Source organism: Phasianus colchicus, chromosome 18 (assembly GCF_987193195.1).
Source record: "Phasianus colchicus chromosome 18, bPhaCol1.hap1.1, whole genome shotgun sequence".
Classification (NCBI taxonomy): domain Eukaryota; kingdom Metazoa; phylum Chordata; class Aves; order Galliformes; family Phasianidae; genus Phasianus; species Phasianus colchicus.
In genome coordinates, this window is record NC_143453.1 from 12,038,887 (window position 1) to 12,058,827 (window position 19,941).

Sequence of the window (19,941 nt, forward strand, 5' to 3'; positions counted from 1 at the left end):
ACCAAGCAATGGGATAAAAGACCTCATGTATGTTGTGGAAGTCCAAGGTTAAGAAAAGGTAAAGAGCTTTTCATATTAGTGTCTTTCCTGTAGCAACAGCTGACACATCCAGGACTCAAACAGAGAGGAGGGAGGCAAGAGAAATCTGGCAGGTCCTCTTCCACTGAAACAAACTCACCTAACTCATGTGAGGAGAGGCCGTCCGCCTGCTAAATGTTAGCTCTCCTACCAGTAGACAAACCAGAAAAACTGTAGCTCGCTTGAAAACACTGGGAAATAATTTGCTGCCATTAAACTCTGGGAGAATTATAGTAATGGTTGTCCCTCATTTCAGTAACTTTCCCCAAAATGTTAATGCTGGAGTAAGAAACCTGGGACATTAACCAGAGGACAGCATAGTGAAGAAACTGCCAAGTGCAAAGAAAGCCTAAATATTTCCAATTAGCTCTCCAGGCCCCACACTGCAGCCTCAGCAAGGTCATGTGGCTCTTTTCAGACTTTCCATTACAAAGTCAAGTCTCCAGAAGGAAGAGAAAGGTAAGTGCATGCAGAAGCTGCAGCTGAAGATGTTGCTCAGATACCACTTCTAACAGTAAGGAAGGACACAGTGAGATGGCCTCTGCTTTCATCACTCCTTCTGTGCTACAGGACATGCAGCACAGCTGAATACACAGCTCTCTATGCCAAGCACAGCTTCCAGGATTTGTATGTGCTGTCATCCTGTTAGTGCTTCTGTGCCCAGACAAAGGTGGGGTCCAGCCTCCCTTTAGGCAGTGCACTACAACAGCTTCAACCTTTCACGTGTAACAGGAGGGATAATTTGCCCCGTGTCTTGCAAGTAATTAACAAGTCCGCCTTAGATATTAAATCACAATGAATTTCACAGCTTCACTGACCACCTGCAGTTCAAGTTACAGCAAACATGCAAGTATTTTGTCATTTCTGCTCTGTGCTGCCACAGAATAGAAGAGCACCCACAAATATGCCACCCCTGTTGGCCTACAACAAACACAAAACCGGGGCCGTGCCTCCAGGGAGGCATCTCACAAAGAGCCTCTCATTCCTAAGCAGCACCATAAGCAGTACATACCTTTGTGCTCCCACTGATTGCACCTCTGTAATTTCCACAGTGTTTACAAATGAGACAGCCTTTGGGCCTCCGTAAGAGGGTGACCTAGGCATTCCTGTGGGGGACGATGGGACCTGGTGGCCTGGTGATTTGTAGGAGCCATTGCTCACCCTGCCTTGTAGTGCTTGATGCGTCTGGACATTGTTATTGGCTAAATCAGCTTGCAGAGAGGTTGTGGAAGTCCTTGGAGCTCTTGTCATTGCACTTGAGAGCGAAGACACTGAGGACTGCAGTATAGGGTTCCTTGTGCTAAAACTGGTAGCAGCCATCAGATTGTCTCTAGATCCGTATCTCATCGCCATGCTGCGTGGGTCTTCAGAGAGCGTGCTGACTTGCTGAAGGCTGTAAGAGCTAGGGGTGTCATAGACACCCGAGTCTGCAAACACGGAATCGGGGTGCGAGTGGAGGAGCTTCTCTCTCTCTTCCATCTCTTTCCTCTCCTGAATGGATGCCATAATGGTTTTGGAAAGGTTGTCATAGCGGACTGGAGAGGGGTCTCGCTGATGTGGAGCTGGGCCCCCCAGCACTGGGCTGAAGCTCTGAGGTGGCTGGCGTTGCAGCTCGCTCCCCCGGAGATGGCACATTTTGGCTGATAAATACGGTGAGTGGTACCCGACAGAGCTGACTGCAGAATGGGCAACGCACTTCCTCCCCGAGGGTGACATGGGGTTTAGCAAACTGTCATATGAAAGACTCCCGTTTCTGTTCGACAGGGAATTGGGAGAAAAGATGCTTTTGTAAGGAGTGGAAGCCGCCCCTTCAGACTTTATTGGATGAAGGGGCACTTTGTCTGTCCCTCTCCTGCCAGCAGATTTCAGGCTCAGAGATCGTGAATTGATAGCAAAGGAATCTATCTGGAGTGGGGAAGACTGATAGGTCTTGTGAAGGGAGCTCTTGCGGTAGCTGGGGATGTCCAGGCTGGGTTCAGACTGGTAATCAAGGCTCCTGCCATCCTCTTCTATCAGAGCCCCCTGGCTGTGTCCCTCCTGCAGGGTGATCTAAAACAGAGGTGAATATGAGAAACAAAGGCCTATAACAGACATGTACAGATTTGCCCTCTGTGAGACTGCACAGGAGGAAAAAAAGTTGGACATCTTCTCTCAGGCTCACAGGCTACGACGAAGGTTCACTATGAGGAATCTGACCCCTTCTCAGCACGTGGACAACACCTCAGAATCAAGGAGTCTGTCACAGTAACTGCTACATAATATTGACTAATAAGTATGTCAATGCATGAACACAATGAGATAACTTCTAAACTGAAACTCTGTTAAGGTAAATGAGATTGTAATCTGGTAGTAATGCCCTTGGAAAAGCACTTTGCTTCGGCTCTTCCACAAATAGCTCTTGAGTTGAGTGATGTCTGGTTCTGAGTGCTGAGTCAGACATCCTTTAGACTTCATTTCAGCACACTGGGGACCAGCACACTCTTATTCACTTTACTCAGAGATACAAATATTCAACAATTCTGAAGATCAGGTCACAGGTCTTCAAAATCAAGCACCTAAGATTAATTAGAGAGGCTCCCTCCCACCATTTAGACAATAAAATAATCTACATCAGAGAAGGAAACACAGGCCAGTATTTATTTGTCTGCATTGAAAATATACAGGGCTTCCCTTTGTTTATATTCCATGAAAGACTGCTTACAGTTCTGTTCACTTAAAAGACCATTATGTGCTAAGAAAATCGTTTCTGCTTCTTCTTTAAGGAAGGGTTTGTCATGAAGCATAATAAATTGGCTACATCAGCTCAGCAAAGAGTGATTATCAGCCACATGTTCAATCATAACTGCAGTCAATGCAATTTATTCTCTAGTTTCTAGAGTTTAAAAGGCAAATTATAAAAAAGGTTTAAAAGGCAAATTATAAAAAAGTTTAAAAGGCAAATTATAAAAAAGGCATAACTAGCAAAAATTTGTTTCATTCCAAACTTTTCTTTGGTTTCGGTCTTTGAGGTAGAAGATAGGGAACTATGCAAAACAGCTCAGTATCCCTGCAGCATGCTGCTAAATTTGACTTTCTCTGGAAAAAGGAGACCAAGTGACAGCCTATAAAGGAGGAGGAGAGAGAAATGATGCAGCTTGTAAGTGCATTTGTGGTACTTATCTTTGTGCTCTGATCACTCTTTCTTACCAGCCTTCACCACTCAACAGCAGAATTACACTGACAGGCTGAAGAACTGATACAGAAGAGGTAACACGATATTCCACACCAAGCTACTCTCTTTCTCTCTGTACATGACACGTAGGTATGGTTTGGCAGACAAATACATTTAACCTTCTCAGCTTGCCAAATGAACTATTTTTTTTTAGTATTTCCACTACAAGTCTACAAATCTCTCTGTATATGGACCAGTCAGCCTATACCAACATCATCCTTTAAGCAACCCCCAGGGTGAACATGCAAAACCAAGCTGCCAATTCAAAATACTGCCTCATGCCCTGGCTTAACCAGAAGCTGTCCTGGATCCATATTGCATCTATGGCTGTGCATCTGATTGAATAGCACAAGTTTGCCTTCCTGGCTCTCTGACTTTCTGCATCATGATCCAAATATCACCTACTGTTTACACAGCTCAAAAATGGTAGATGATGCCTGTATATACAGTATTTTGAATTGGATAGCAAGTCATTTTTCACATAATAAATTGAAGACAATAGGATATTAAACTTATTGGATACAGAGAACACACTGTTGTTTGCATGTTCCCTTTCACATATCAGTCCTTGCTTCATTCAGTGGACAGATCCAGCAAGTAAGGTTTATAATTACTGCAGTAAGGCTGAAACATGAAATTGATGGTAGCTGGAATTCCATCTTTTATCACCACCTGTGTTTCCAAAATGAAGAGGATACTAGAATAGTTCTCCTCATCATTTAAGGAACGTTCTGTCTTATTCCAGTGCTGCTGCTTAGAAACAATTATACATCTCTATCTTATCCATTATTTTTTTCATCCTCTTCTTGCTACTCTAGAGGTGACACTGGAGGAGCTGAGAAAATTAATCATAAGAAAACTTTATTTGGTGTATGTGTCTGAAGAGTATCTTCATTGACATATAAAGATTTGGATGCATACTGCCAATATACAAGCTAGATCTTTGATTTTCAAACGGGTTTTGTCAGATCCTCAAGGGGTAATGAATACTTGCAACAAGTTTGTGAGAAATAAGTGAGGAAAACAAGCCTATTATCAGTGGGCTTGGCTTTGTACTGTGCTTCCAGAGGAAATACTGTTAACTGTTTCTAAACTTCTAAGCTAAAGAGAAAACAGGTGACACTCATGCCAAAGGAAAGACTCTAATTGTCTGATCCCCATTTTTTTAATAGGAAGATGCTGAGTGTTGGGAGGTTTTTTTCTCCAACCAAAGGAGGTGAGAAATTAATTTTTCATTAATTTTAATTTTCACTAAAGTATCATTTGGGATGCTAAAATGTTTTTTTCTGTTTTGCAAACTAACGTGTTAAGGATCCACTGAGCTGCACTCTGATAGATAAGGCACTAAGCACGCCTAGCTTCCACTGAAGCAAATGGGGGTTGGCAGTATGTCAGGAGAAGCCAGTGGGAGGTGACACTTCTCAGCACCTCAGGACTGAGTCAAGACTCTGGCAAAGCAGAGTCCATGCCTGTCAGCAGGACAGATGCATCAAGCTCAACAAAGGAATGTTGCAAAAGCGGACATGTTTTCATAAGAAGCACAGTGAAAATCTACACTGTTGCACAATGATGCCAAATGTTGTTGTTTGTTTTCACACTGTGACATTCACAAGACCCCTGTAATGAATTTTTCCTCAGCCTCAAGCTGTCTGGAATTAATTGGGGACAGATTGTCACAGGCTACTGCAGCTCACTCACCTGCTCAGCAGCAGCATGGTAGTGCACTTTGGGATTGTTGCTGAAAGCCGGCCGGTACTTGTACATGGCAGGTGTAGGAGGGCTGATCAACTTGGGTGAAAGGCCACTTTCTGGATAAGAAAAAAAAACGGACATTATATTGGAATGTGTGGACAGCATATTATCATTCCTAAGCTCTTGCTATCCGTGCTTCTCTGCAAACTGAGCTCCATTCTGTACAGAATGGAACTCCTGCTATTTTTGTGATGAATTCCACCAAAATCAACAGGGCCCCATGTGGAAATAACAGTGCCCATGTCCAGAGCAATAATCTAAAGAGAAGAAGAAAAGGTATGTTATACAAAGTGGTGTGACATATTTTGGTGAGTGGTATTTTTGCTGTATTTCAAATTACTGGTTATTTGGGATCAGTTCAACAAATAATTTTGCCTGAAGAAGGGAGATTTCTTAAACAGTCTCAAAGCTTTAATCTTTTCAAAAATGAAATATTCGTTTCTTATGACTAAGCATTTTATGCTAATATTTTTGATTCCCTACTTTAAAATGACATTTTTCATTGTTAAACTGATCAAAAACTTAAGAGGGGTTTAAAAGAGTTTAAAAACTGCAAAACTGAAATACCCAGCTTAGGCTTGAACGAAGTACTTCAAATTTTCTTTTCCCTTCCTGCTGTTTATTCCTCTAACTCACAGCTCTTGTAAAAACAAAACCCTTCACCCAGATCCCCTTAGTGTTCTGAAAGAATACTATAATATTTTAAAGAGGGTAAAATATTTTCATATTATTAAAAATAAAACACTGATCATGCAACCATACCTTCACTGGTCCCCAGCTGCCCTTTTAACTCAGAGTATTTGCTTTGATCTCCTTTGGGTGGAAGCGGTGGTTGCACATCCATACCTTTATCCTCCAGACCTTCCAGACTGATTTTGGACTGCAAATGACCAAAGAATCAATTACTGCCCACAACAAAAACACAAAAAAGCCCCACAAGGAAAAAAAAAAAAAGAAAAAGAAAGAGGAGAGTGAAGAATTCAAATTTAGAACTCAACAAGTTCTGAAACACAACTTCTGTGGTTCTTTCACTGGACTGGAAACCTTCTTGTCATCTGGAAGCTCTTAGCTTTCCTCAAAGTACAACAGCCAATCTGGTGGTTCAAGGGTTCCCACAATATGAGTTAGTTAAAATTAATTTGAACACAGAGGTGGAAATTCTTGGGACAAAAAATAATGAACTATTGAAAGAATAACCTCTTTCAAAAGATGTCTGCAGGTCTGATAATAGATTAAGAGCTGCTGCTACTGGGTTACTTTTAGAAGATAAAGTATGAGACAAGGACTCAATCTCCACCAGTTTCTCTGAGAGATGCATCATCTCAAGGAGATTTTCTATGACAAAGTTATTTCCAGGCTTTAGTTCCATAAAGCTCAGGATGTGCTCTTCAGAAGTGCCTACAGACCACTTCACCTTGCTCCGGTTGAGGTTGGCTTGGATCCCATTGTCACTGATCTTCACTGTGATCTGTCGTTCAGATAAATCAGGTCTGAGGAAAGGAGGCTTCACGCTCACAGCCAGCTTCTTCTTGGGTTCAACTATGTACCTGGTTAATTGTTCAACAGTTATCATTAAAATAAACTATCGCCTAAAAATCAGACAGAGACAAGACAATCTTCCTACTTGAGGCATGATTTAAGGATGTGATAGAATCTACATAAGTAAGCTCCAATTATTTCAGTGAAGTCAGCCCAAGTAATAATTAAAAAGCAATAAAAAGATCATCGGGGTTTTTAGTGAGCAAAAGGAGAGGATGTATTAAAAAAAAAAAAAAGTAATTTTGGAAGCACTGATGGACAAGAGCACAAATCATGAGAAGAGAGAAGGAGAGGCCTACCACCAAAGGAAGCAAGTTACTAGATCTTACCTAGTTATCATGAAACAGCTTCCCTGCAGTGGAAGGTGGAGGAGACTGGGGGAATAAGACCCAGCGAGTGGGGAATTAATGTGGAGAAGAAGATGTGCTGTCAATTATAGCATACCACATGGTGACTTGCTTCTGTAGTGTGTTTAGAGTGTTAACATGAATGGAAGTAAAAGAAACAGGCCTGTAGCAAGCAACAAATCTAAAGGGAAATGGATTATTCTAGATACTTAATTACTTTCCAGTAGACCGTGACTCCGTAAGTGCAATTTGGCAATGGCTGTACAACACATAAGCAGCACAATACACAAGCTTTTTCTGTTTCATCTAGTGAAAAGGACATTCTAGCATTGATGGCTCAGTGTCTTTCAGTATACAGGACAATTCGAACAAGCCTTCACAAAACACAAAAACATGGCCTGCTAAAAGTCTGAGATAGCAATGGTGACGTTGCTCACACACCTCTCGTAACCAGAGTATCTCCCAGCTTCTAAAGTCCAGCTCACTTAAAATATCTTGACCTGATTTTTAAGTTTTGGCTATTCCAGTGTCTCCATTTTAATAAAGGTAACAGACTTGTAGAAGTTATTTGTTGTACAGCAAATTAAAAAAAAATAAACAATAGACAGATAACAGTATCGAGGTCTGGGATTGCTCAGCATCCCGAAAAGGCCCAAATAAATCTTCTGTTGTGATATTATTAGTGTGTACACGGGCTAGACAGATCAGAACCCAGGATATTTATACTCCATCTGATCTACTGCATTAAAATCCCGATTTCAAAATGTGAAGGGATAAATCAATTTCTGCAAAAATAGAAAGCCATAAATAAAATCCTTGGTTCTGCAATGTAGACCTGGTTGAAAATCTGTTCTATGATAATGAAAGCGACAGTGGGATTGAAAACCACAGCTGCCTTAAATTAGATTCAAGTCTCAAGGTGAAATGTTGATTTTAGATAACTTCTTTGTGTCCAGGAGGCCAGAATCCCTCACCTATACTTGGAACATTGACTGTACAGTGCAAAAAGTCATGCTGGAAGTGTGGTAACACACTGAAAGTTGTTACTGAAAGTCACCGGATGAACAAGTTGGTGAGACAAGGCTACCAGCTCTTGATATAAGCTGACTTGCTCATTCCAAATACCTATTTCTGGCATGAGGATTACGAATTATATGAAGAAAGCAACTGCTTGGGCAGGTTACAGCTACGCAACAGTGAAGCTGCTACCACAGCTACCTCTTTCCCAGCAACTTCTCCACCTCCCTTACTCCCTTCTTCTTACCTGGGAGCCAAAGGGCTGCAGAGCACGTGTTCCACATTTCCACAGCATCCTCGGGTAAAAGGATTCACTCCCCCTCGAAATTTACCTGTCACCTGGAAACATATTCAGGTCAGTGCTCAACTTCTGGTTTCATAAGTCACTGCCCAACCCTTAGAAAGGCAAGGACAAGGTTCCTTGTGCTAACAATACTGTCTTGCCCAAAGAGGAGACTGCTGTTCTTTGAGTGCTGCACTCTCCCCCTGTGCTCTAACACACCCCTCCACCACACACCAGTGAAGAGCCTTTCCCACAAGCACCACGAGCTCAATATGAGCGCATTTCAAAGCTGCCATGTTCACCTCTCCATGCTGTTCCTGCATGAGTTGTGCCTGCTGTCAGCCAAACATCCTGTATTGGTCTCTTTCCTTCCCTGGTAACCTCACCTCTCTACCCTGCTAAGTCCCCTTCAAACAGAAAGGAGTGACAGTTCGTAATGCTGGATGAGATCAGGGTTTCTTTCAAATCATCCTCCTCCCCCCGGCAGCAATCAGCACAACCACTGCCTCATGGGGGAGGGTGCCAGGAACTCCCCAGTGATTACCGTGCTTACTTGGAAATTAGCTACTTTAATAAAAGTCAAGTCTTATTAGTCTGGCAGGATGTAGTCAGAGCTCCATAAACATTATAAAGGGTTTGTACTTAGCAGGCAGATACTTGAAAGTAACCATATGGGGATAAATACCAATAAAGCCAGAGAGATTAATAGTGGTTGCCAATAAAAGCATTATGTTGCTTTTTGCAAGTAATGCATTTTAATCAACTCACAGTTCTGATGTAGCACCGAGTTTAAAGAGTACCAGAAATACTTTAATTACTTGCACATAAAATAACAATGATTAAATGATTTTGCAATATATTATGCTGGCCTATTTGATATTACATAAAACTCTTTAAAAGGCCAAGAGAGACATGCTGGAAGTTCTGAGTGTTGGAAGAGTAACCTGATGACTAAAGCACAGACCTGCACATCTGGCACATCAGCATTCATTCCTGGACTTAAGCTAACTAGCTGCCAGATGCTGCCAAAGCACTTCATATCTCTCTGTTCAGCTTCTCAAACACAACATGAAAATAAGATTTCTCTACCTCACAGATCACATTACTAATTATAGCAATTTGGTTTCCAAAGTAGAAAGGCTGCTCTGAAAATAATGCCTCCTATTTCATGATGTTGGCCCACGACATCAGAGGCGGCTGTTGGTGGCATGGCAGCAGAGGTTGAAGCTTCCCACCAATATCCCGTTATGTTTTGTTGCTGTGTGACAGATGGCAGCAGAGCAGCACTCTGACAGAATGGCGTCTGACATGGGGGTGTGTATGGAGCAAAGGTGTGTCACTGAACTGCTCCAGGTGGAAAAAATGGCACCCACTGAGATGCATTGATGCTTCCTGATTGGTGATGGAGACCCAGAAATGGCTGTGAGCTCAGTGAGGGGTGGGTGGGAAATTTCAGCAGTGGTGACAGTGACAGTGGGTCACCTCCACCGGTGCAGACTTTTATGAGTGCAGCATATAGACTCTTGTTCACTGCAGGCAAAACACACAGCTAATCTTCATGACTGTACTGAAAAAGAGTGTTCTGTAGCTGAGAATTTGGTAGAGCAAGTGATGTTATTGTGCTCTTTGTATCTGTTGCAGTTTCCATGGAAATAAATGGGAGGCATTACTTTCAGAACGACCAACACAGTTTGAGATACAGATGGAAAGCAGTCTCAGAAGGAGAGGTATTTATTTACTCTATCCAGAAACTAAAAATACCAGGCTATGAGCAGATGTTGGTTATTTTGGTTCCATAAAATACTTCCAGAGGTATTCAGAAAACTATGCTCAGCCACCACGCACTCCCAAATCACAATCTGGCTTCTATGAGTGCTCAAAACCTATGAGCTCTGGAATGAACGGACAGCAAGAATGCACAGTAAAACACCACACGTCTGCACCAGTGGCCTACAAAAATGTCATGGGAAAAGGGGATGTGTGCTGAGCAGACTGTAACCAGAGTCTTGACTGCAGAAAACTAATAGCGTCAGAAAAGAAAATCTAGCAAGACTACAGGAGAAAAGGGAATGTTTTAAAATAATGGCAAAGCCAGAAGCAGATCTCTTATCTGTCACTGCTAGCCTGTGGTCCTAATTACTTAGATAAGAGAGGCACCTGAAGGCTGGGAACGTCCATGCTCTGGTTACAGCTCTGCAGTACGCAGGACTGCCCAGAAATGAAGACAGTGTTTCAGTGGTTTGGTAGCTCAGGAAACCAAACCATCCTAGAATGCCTTTTCCAATAGTTATTTCAATCAAATTAAATGCAAAATTCTCAACCTATCCAAATGTCAGTGTAACTAAACACAGAATAAGTTTTTTGTTTATTTTCTAATTTTTAATTTTTTTTTTTCCTTCTTCAAATTTTCACGGACAATTTTAACCCCTGCACAGAAACAAGCCTCAGACAGAACATGATTTGGGATAAGGGACCAAAATGCTTTGGATTTCATGTTACTATTGTTAGCACTATCAAACTTAATACTTGGCCAAAATCAATTTTAAAATTAAGACCAGCTGACTCCAAGCAAGACTAAGATAGACACAGCAAAGCATTTAAGGATTTTCAGCTGCAGTAAACCTGCTTTGTTCAAAGTCCATGTTAGGCAGCAATTCAGGATGACTTCAGATTCTTTGCCTATGTTAACTTCTCATACCATTCATGGATTTTATGCATGGTTTTATTGTCTCTTGCAGGATAGGAAACAATCTCATCCCAGTGTACAAAGACCTAGCCTCAGACAGCTTACTGGCACGCTGCACGCCCCAGCTGAGCTACCCCTTACATACAGCAGAGGCATGCTATGGATCCCATGACTAGATCTCTATCACCTGTTGCATGCTGTCAATGCATGCACATGTATATACACGGACCTCAGACAGGGTCTGAACACGATACATGTAAGTACTGCAAAGGAACTAAAGCTTACAGGTTTTTTGGCACAAGTGCTGTGTCAGCACTTGGTTTGGAAGAGCAAAACAAGTTAGGTCCAATAGCCTGTGTGTGTGCATGCACATACACGAGAACAAGGGAGACAAAGAGAGAGAGACAAAGAGCTAGCTCAGACCTTATTAAGAGCATGTGGGTTGGCTGGGGGAGTTCAAAATATCAGGAGATAGGGCAAAGACTTGATTTAATCTTTTCCTTTCTTTTGTTCAGTCTCATGACTTATTCAGTCTGACTCATAAAGTCTGAATTCTGGAGTTGACAGTACGCACCACATAAAACCTATTTCAAGGACATGAGTAGATTTCAAATGTTAAACAAGTCTTTGTGGTTAGGAGAAGGGGGACATCTGAGCCTGTAGTGCATTCAAGAAAAAAAGTGAAAACGAAAAATGAGGCAAACTTCCTAGATGTGCATAAAACCCTCAAAAGAGTGTTAGTTTTTTTTATTTGTTGAAGCTGACTTGCTGGCTTTTCTTTCCAAATCAACATTTTAGCTACAAACACAGAGAAAAGACTGCTTCTTACCTGCTCGTTGGTCGTGCGTCCTCGTGCCACTAAAACAATATGGAAACCAGTGAGACCAATGACTGGAATAAAGAATAACCCAGCCACACACATGACAGCCATTCTGTACCCAGGAGTTAAAGAAACTGGAGTAAGTGAAGGGAAAATGAAACTATGAAGAACAAGGAAAGGAAAAGGAGAAAAAATCTTGGAAATAGGGAGCATGTTCATCATCTTTGATTAGGCTAAGCAAATTTCAACTTAAGTCCATCTATTCCTAGCAACAGTCCTTATCATTGAGATTGTTCAAAAATAAAGTGAACTCATTGGTCCCGGCTTCAATCATCTTGTAAAGACTGCTCTACACTAAACTATCAAAGGGAGCAGCAATCCTCAGAGCCAGGGGTTAGTACTGACACTGCCATGAAGATGACATGCCTCCAGGGCAAACACTACTGCATCATATGTTTAAATGCAGTAAAGAGTACTCAACAGTATAGAGTCACATGCAATTGGAAGTAAAATTCAGGGAGGCTGTATCTTTCTGCTGCGTGCCTCAGCAGTGACTGAGATAGACAAAAGATCAGGCACAGCACTGGGGGTAAGCACACGTCAGATGAGCAGGGACAAAGAATTGTCCTAAGCATTTACACGGGAGGAGCAACAGGAATCAGGAGAGGAGTAAACCTGCACCAGTTCCAGGAAGACAAACCTTCATATCCACTCTTTCATATTTTCCTCTAGGCCACCTTGTGTCTCTGAAGACCAACAAGAAGGATACGTAATGGTGGTATGAGCTGCTCCCAGCTTTTCCATGTGGTTCAATATGAAAATCAGGCCGAAGGTGAATACTCCAACCATGTGCGTACTTAAGGACAGCAAGAAGAGAAAAAAATAGCGATAGTTCCTCCGTCCTATGCAATTGTTGACCCATGGGCAGTGATGGTCAAAATCCTTGCAAAGAAAGGGAGAGACAGGGAACAATATCCAAACAGTGAAAGGAAATAGCTTTTCTTTGAGGTAAATCTGAACTGTTGTCATGTAAAATCACATCGAGCTAGTTCTGAAGCCTTACAAATCAGGTACAGTCTCCTTATAAGGCTCTTCTTTGCACAAAATGGTTTCTTTATATATGAATGGAGAGGTACTTGAGAGTTCATAGAGTTAAGAGAACGCATTGCAACATAAAACAGGGTATTCATCCACTGGCAGCAGATGCACTGATTTCTTTTTAATCATCCATCACATGAGGAGTCAATTATAATGAAGCTATCATACCCTATAGTATTCTGAAGATGCAATATTGGCTGCAGGATTCTCTCCCCGACATTTCTGTATTTGTATGTAGCTGAACTTCAATTAGCAAGCCTCAAGAAAAATACTTTTCCACAAAGCAGTCCCTACAAAATTCCATATTTGTAAGTTTTGCCCAATATATTTACCAAAACTTTACTAAATAAAAGAAATCAATCAGTTTTCTCAAAGCACATCAGAAAATGCCAGAGGTGATTTAATAAGGATCATTTCAGGCTATGCTTGAAATGCTGACACAGCATACGCCTATGATGTGAATCTGATTGTACACTGCCTAAAATATCTACAGATTATGAAACTATATAAATACCCACTGTGAACACTCCAGTAAAGAAAAAAAATCTGACTACTTTTGTCATGGATTTATTTTTCAGTCCATCTGGTCACAGCAGGCTTTGGGTTTCAACTGATTTTATTTCTGCAAGCGTTGTCATTTTTTGTTGTTAGGTTATTTATATCAAAAAGTTTTATATTCAGGCTAAGAACTTTCATAGCACATTCCAGACTGAATGAGAAAAGAGGTGAATTCCAACCCCCAATGGGTCCCACACTGAAAAGCCAGCAGAGTCACTCTTATCACTGTCTTCAAGCTCTTGTAGAATAGACAGGTGAATAGAAATAAACATCACAAAAATCAATAAAGTATGCTGTTTAAGATCACAATTTATTGATTCATAAGTTATTAATGCTTTCTGCCTATATTTCTTCACAGCAATCATAATTTAATTACACAAGCAGAGTTTCATTCTCGCCTACCAGAAGAATAAGAAGCATTGAACTATTCTGACTATCAATAAATCTTCCTGAGAAGTAGGCAGTCACCTTGCATTCTGCTGGTTTATCTGGGTTACTTTTGGATTCTCTCTCATTTTCATTTCTGCTGCAGAACTGCCTCCCCTGGAGGCCCTATGGCAGCACGAAATCGCAAGTGTTTGTACCATTGGTTTTGGGCAATCTTTTTCTGAGAAAACAACATTTCTTGAAAACGGATTTTCATGCTAAGACACTGGGGAGAGGAGAAGAAAGAAATTCCATGGGATAATTGAGAACTTTATCATCTAAACAGTCCTTAGAATCTAGAAATAGTGAGAACATTTTTTTTTAAACTAGGAATATATGAGTCAGGTTTTCTCCAAAACATCCACCTCTATTTAACAATACACAGCAGTCTAATGCAATTGTGTGAACAAATAGCTGCGGCTATTCTCCTCCACCCTGGGACTTCAGTAGCTTCTTTCTCTCCATCTTCTCAGATCCAGCATCCTCCTTAAGGATTTTCTCCTGAAGGAGAAAATCACTGACACAAGATAAACCCTGTCAGCCTTTCTCACACAAGCACTGTGCTGCTTTCCTTGGGACTATTCCCTTGCTTTTGGCAAAGAGGATTAGGACAAAGATGATGTATATGGCATTCTAGCTGATACCAGTATTTTTTGCTGTCTGATTAGCAGTCCCTTTCATTCTAATGGCACAGCTGAATACATTTTAGACACATTAAAAAAATCACATTTCTATTTGGAAAAAAAAAAAAAAGACCTTGCATCAGAAATGATCCTTAACAAGTGGAATTTTTAGCTTAGCTATAGAAACTGCCCCCAGGCAACTCAAGTACTGTGGATACAGTACTCTGTACTTAGAATTTTAGGAGATGTCTATAGCCCAAAAGCACTCCTTACTGTTTGGGGGTTATTTTTAAATATCCTGTGTGCATTACCAAGACCTCAGGGTTATTAAGAAACATGAAAGCCCCATAATTCAGAGGGACTAACATTAGAAGCATGACTGAGTTCACGCTCCAAGCTGAGGTGTTGATGTAAACGTAGAGCCCTTCCACTGGGTGTAGAACTACACACAGAATTCTGACCTTCATTTCCACACATCCCCAGTGATCTTATGGTTCATCACTTAATTTCAAACAAACTGGTGCCTACACTGGTGGACAAACACACAAGTGAGAATAGTTCACCCTGGACTTTCTGCTCTCCTGAACTCTGCCTCTCCATGAACGCTCCCATTCACCTCTTTTTTACAATCATGATCCCTAAGCTACCTCCAGGAAGACACAGCCAGGATTATAAACTTTTTAACCTAATTATCATCAGCAACAAAGCTGACATCAAACAATATTGCATACATAACATACGTCACAACAGAAGGCTGTGCTTCAAATGGTACTGATCAGTAGAACACCATCACCAAGGTTAGAGCTGGGAACTTCCAAGAATTGAAATACTGGGGGAAGGACCCAACTGCACGTTTCCAGTAGCATGTACGTGCAACCCCATCACCGGGCCAAAGCCAGCACAATCAACAGCACTGTTACCTCAACACAGTTGTCACAGACACTGCAGTGAGAGCAGCGCGGAGGACGGTAGAAGTGGCAGGTTGCACACCATTTCATCCGTACTTGGATTCCTTTAATCTCCACATTCTTGTAGAGTGGAGCTCGGAAGTCATCGTCTTTATCTTCATCTTCATCTGCTGCTCAATGCAAAACTAAAAGTTACTGGAAATAACAGAGAGTAATGATAAAATATCTAATCCAGACAGCGCCTTGGATACAGGGCACTGCATGTGCTCTTGGGCTTGTCAGAGAAACAGAGAGTGGTGGAAGTGATGGACTGTCAGAACAGGTTGTCCTGGTTGCTGAACATATCAGTGATCTGGGCTTGTTTCTGCACCCAAGGCAAAACTCCCATGGGAGCACCAGGCAGCCAGTCCAGAGCCTGGACAAAGAGAAGTGTTTGAGTCTTATCTTAGCCAGCAGTTACAGGCAGAATGCATGGGATGAGATGCAAACTAGAGTCAAAGAGGAGACAGAAATCAAGAAATCATTCAAGCCCCTGTCTTGAGGGCAATTTAATCAATGCTAGCTTACCAGAACATAAATCACAAGAAATTACATTAAGAGATATTAAAATAAGGTTTTGTTAGCTCAAGCCTCCAAACCAACCCAGATGACACCATGTGATAATTTGTCAAGTGCCAGTCCACCACCATCCCAAAGTCCTTTTGCTCCTGGGAGCTTGATGCCACAGGGAAAAGCAATTTGTGTGCTTGCGATGAGCCCTGCCACCAGTGTCTGCTTCCTTATAGCATATCTCCTGCTCACTTCTTCATAGCACACCCCACATATTCTTACTTTAGTAGCAGTATTTAACTGGGATGATCTCGCTTCTCTCAGAGGCAGTACAATGTAGTGATTTGAGCACAGGACTGGAAGTCATCAAGTCCTGTATTCTGATTTTCTCACTCTGTGACCTTGGGATAAGTTATTTAGCCTCTCTTTGCCATTAGTAAAATGGGGAGGACGATATGGCAGTCATCTTATTAATGACAACCCAGTGGGTGGATGGCTTGTCGTCTCAACCAAGTGCTGCTGTTTTTAAAAAGAGGCCATTTAAAAATAAATGCAAAAAATAAAAGCCAGTCTAGAATGGACGAATGCATCTTGGGAAGAAAGAGAAAGAACAACGTTCACAAAAGCTCATCTTTTATTCTAGATTCCTGTAGTCTTTATTTGTTTCCTTTTGACAGAGACTACGTAAGTAGTTAAACTCTGCTTAACACCTGGTAAAACACTGCAGTGCAGCTGGCATTGACAGACTCCAAATTAGGTGGAAATTCACGATATTATCCCTGTGGAGCATCAATAACTGTCATGTTGTTCTATATTAAATCTTCTCTAAATGTGTTAGCCCTACTAAAATGATCAAATTTCCACCAACTTCACAAGGAGCTTTTCCCTTCACTTAGATGAGTCTGGGATCTGGCTCAGCTACAATATTTACCTTGCAAGAATATTCTCTGGATTAATGTTTGTGCATGGAAGCAGACTGCTGTACTGGCACTGCTCCCTACAATTTTCCTTCATAAACTACCAGTGACAGTCAGTGGGAGCCAGACTCTCAATCCCTTGGGGCACTTCTATTAATACAATCTTTGGGTTCTTCAATGCTTCAAATCAGTCCATGCTGTACAGTACACGTGTGGGCATAGGAAAACAAGACAAGAGAGTGGTCACACCATTTAAACACTTGTAAAAATACTGACTAGGCAGTCAAAAAGTCAGTAAGTTGTCCATACCTACGTACAGTGGTATGTGCTTGTATAAACATATCAGTCTGGCAGAAGTGACACACAACTGAAGAGTATTTATAGAATATTCACATAAAAAATACTGGAAGTCGGTTTGTAGTCAGTATTTATAATTAGCCAGCAACAAACATCAGCAAACTCAATTCAGACCGTAAAGCAGATTTGTCAGGGCAGTCTCAATTTCAGTGACTCCCCTTTCTTCTCAATCATTTTAGTGTGTTACTGGCAGCTCAATTGCACAGAGCAAGTCCTGGCTCATACCAGGATCATTCAAGAGCCAGCAAAACAAAAAAAAAATAATCAATAAATAAGTAATAGATCCAGGAGGTTAATTTAGGTCCTGTTCAGTAAAACAAGAAAAAGGGGGCTTGCTTCTCCCATGCCAGAGAACCTGTAAGCTCATATGATACAAGTAGAGATGTCCTTATTACCAGCTTTAGGTGATCTGAGCACAAAAAGCCATTGGTGGAGGTTGGTACCTTACCACTCAGATTCTTTCAGCGTTATTCGCTGACAAAAGGCAACCAAATCTCCTGGTTTTATAACACGTCTCATGATTTTTGGCAGCTTCCTTAAAGGAATCCTGCCATTTCTTAAGGCTCTGTTTTTGCATTGCTTTTCTATTGTTTTGTTTTTAAAGTAAATTTGTAACTATCGGAAATGTGCTAAAAAGCTTGAAAACCAAGATTAAATCTGTAATTTCAACAGCAGAAAGCAAACAGATCCATCGTATATCATTTTAAATCACTCCTACAGTTTTTTAACTCCTTGGGTTGCAGCTCTGTGGGTGGCGTGGGGTAGTGATAGCTTTTTTAGCATGCACACTTGTGATCTGAAATAACATCTGCTCCCCTTTCCTCCCAGCAATGGTATTTATAGTCTTTCCCATCTTTTCCTTATCAGATTGCTTCCTTCACACATCTACACTTTTACCCCCTCATTTTCTTTAAGTATGACTCCCATCTCTCTTGCATTTTCCCTACTCCCAACCTCTTCCAGACCAAGTACATGCAGAGCATGGGGAGATAAGCCTGCAGCCACAAGTAAACAGAAAGGGATGGAAGAAAGGCGAGCTGCAGGGCACTCCGCTTTGCTCCCGACTCCTTTGTGTTAAGGAACTGGGAACTAAAAGAAGCTGGTGAGAATTAATTGATGGTTGAACTAGATGATCTTAGCAGTCTTTCCCAACCTTAACGATGCTATGAATATTTCAAAATTTCCATTTGATCTCCATATCCTTTTCTCCTTTAAATGCAAAGACCAAACTAAGGAGCTTGTTGGCAAGAGGAAGTTAGAGAAGTCTAAAGGAAGGCATGAATTTACAATATGCTCAGTCCTGATCACACTAGGCCACAGTAAGTGTCAGCAAGCTCCTTTTTGAGGAAAGCACACTGTACAAAAATATTAGATTCCCAAACTGAGATGTTCAGAACTGAACAACGTTGTTTCAGCACTCCTCCTACTGAAGGCAAAGAGTGTGGATGCCATCAATAACCTCACACTCACAGCATATTCAAGTGTGGTTATGTCTGATGAGAGGGAGGAATTGAAAAATGCAGGAAACTAGATAAAAGCTCTATGTGCTTACATTTTTGAAAATCTCACTGGCACACATTTGTACCTTTATGAACATCATCCTGCACAAATGTTGCCTCTGCACACAATTATTTCCTTTGCTGGAGTGCTGCAGTAATTGCTCAGAGGTTCAAAGGGCTCAGCTGAAGGGAAGGGCAGCAGATGCTCATCATTATGCCCCGCCACCTGGAGAAACCTGGCACTCACTATTCATGGAAGCTGGCAGGACAGGTACCTTGTTCTTGTCAGGTGCAAAGGCAATTCAAAATAGCTTTTATATTCACAGAACAGAGGTAGGCAAGAACACCTTGCAAAGAGCACAGATCCACTGGTTTGGCAAGACTGCCTAGAGCAGTCTCCGATGCAAACTGCATGAGAATAATTATTGGAAGACAGATAAAATTAGGTGATAATTCTCTCATTAAGTTGTGTTAAAAGAGAGAGCTCCATTGTGTGTCCCATTACATGAGCAGAGCGATCTTTATCCTATTTAATCAGCTGTGCATCCATACTAATTCAAGCAGGGATATCTTTTAAATGTATACATTTTTAGACACTCTAAAGCAAGCTAATCATTACCTTTTTTAGCATTCAATGCTTACGCATTTGTTTTAAGGCTTTTTGGAAGGAAAGTTTGCTTTGATGAAGATGTTTCAGAAAGTTCAGCCTCTCCCCTCCACTACATTCAACTTCCTATTGTGAAGACAGCAACTTAAATCCAACATGCCAGCATGACACAGGGATGGCAACTGGAATCACATCAGTCAGGAGAGCTGCTCAAAGGAGAACGATGCTGCACAGCGCTGTACCCTCAACTGCCAGCCCAGCGAGTGCAAGGACAACTGACACCTCCCAGCTCAGAAGCTGGGAAGTCTCAGAAGCTCTTCACTACTACATCAACTGTACTGCCAGCTGATGGTAAAAGATAACACATAAACAAATTAAAAATCTACAAGAAAGATTATCAAAGAAAAGAAAAGGGGGAGAGAAGGGGGAGGGCATCCACCAGTCCCATTTTCTGTTACCTCGTGGAAAAACTCCAGGGTCCATGAAAGTAGCCATGCTGAAGTTTGCCAGCACAAACAAGAACACGAGCCCATTGTACACCGGGATGGCTGGGGAGATGGCTTTGGTCAGCCAGGGGCACCTGTGGAGGAGAAAAGTTACAGGTGAGGGCTCTTTTGGCTGTATCGAGAATTTCTTCCCATTCGCCACCATCACAAAAGTAGTCTC

The 19,941-nt window shown here is 41.6% G+C and overlaps 1 protein-coding gene across 5 annotated transcripts in view; it reads right to left on the minus strand.

Moving 5' to 3' along the window:
* The window catches only part of ZDHHC8 (zDHHC palmitoyltransferase 8), a 94,664-nt gene that overhangs the window by 10,896 nt on the left and 63,827 nt on the right, over positions 1-19,941 (minus strand). For 3 of the 5 annotated variants that reach the window (XR_016472048.1, XR_016472047.1, XM_031592779.2), the window contains exons 2-11: positions 19,734-19,855; positions 15,359-15,516; positions 12,503-12,675; positions 11,743-11,845; positions 8,192-8,283; positions 6,910-6,954; positions 6,456-6,588; positions 5,804-5,921; positions 4,988-5,097; positions 1,091-2,127 (exon numbers count right to left, since the gene is read on the minus strand). Coding sequence is in view for 3 of the 5 variants with exons in the window: in XM_031592779.2 (XP_031448639.2) it covers positions 1,091-2,127; positions 4,988-5,097; positions 5,804-5,921; positions 6,456-6,588; positions 6,910-6,954; positions 8,192-8,283; positions 11,743-11,845; positions 12,503-12,675; positions 15,359-15,516; positions 19,734-19,855 (2,091 nt within the window). In the remaining 2 variants the exon portion in view is untranslated. Of the gene's footprint in view, positions 1-1,090; positions 2,128-4,987; positions 5,098-5,803; positions 5,922-6,455; positions 6,589-6,909; positions 6,955-8,191; positions 8,284-11,742; positions 11,846-12,502; positions 14,042-15,358; positions 15,517-19,733; positions 19,856-19,941 lie in introns of those variants that run through there. The other 2 variants (XM_031592780.2, XM_090152479.1) reach the window with 2 other exon arrangements.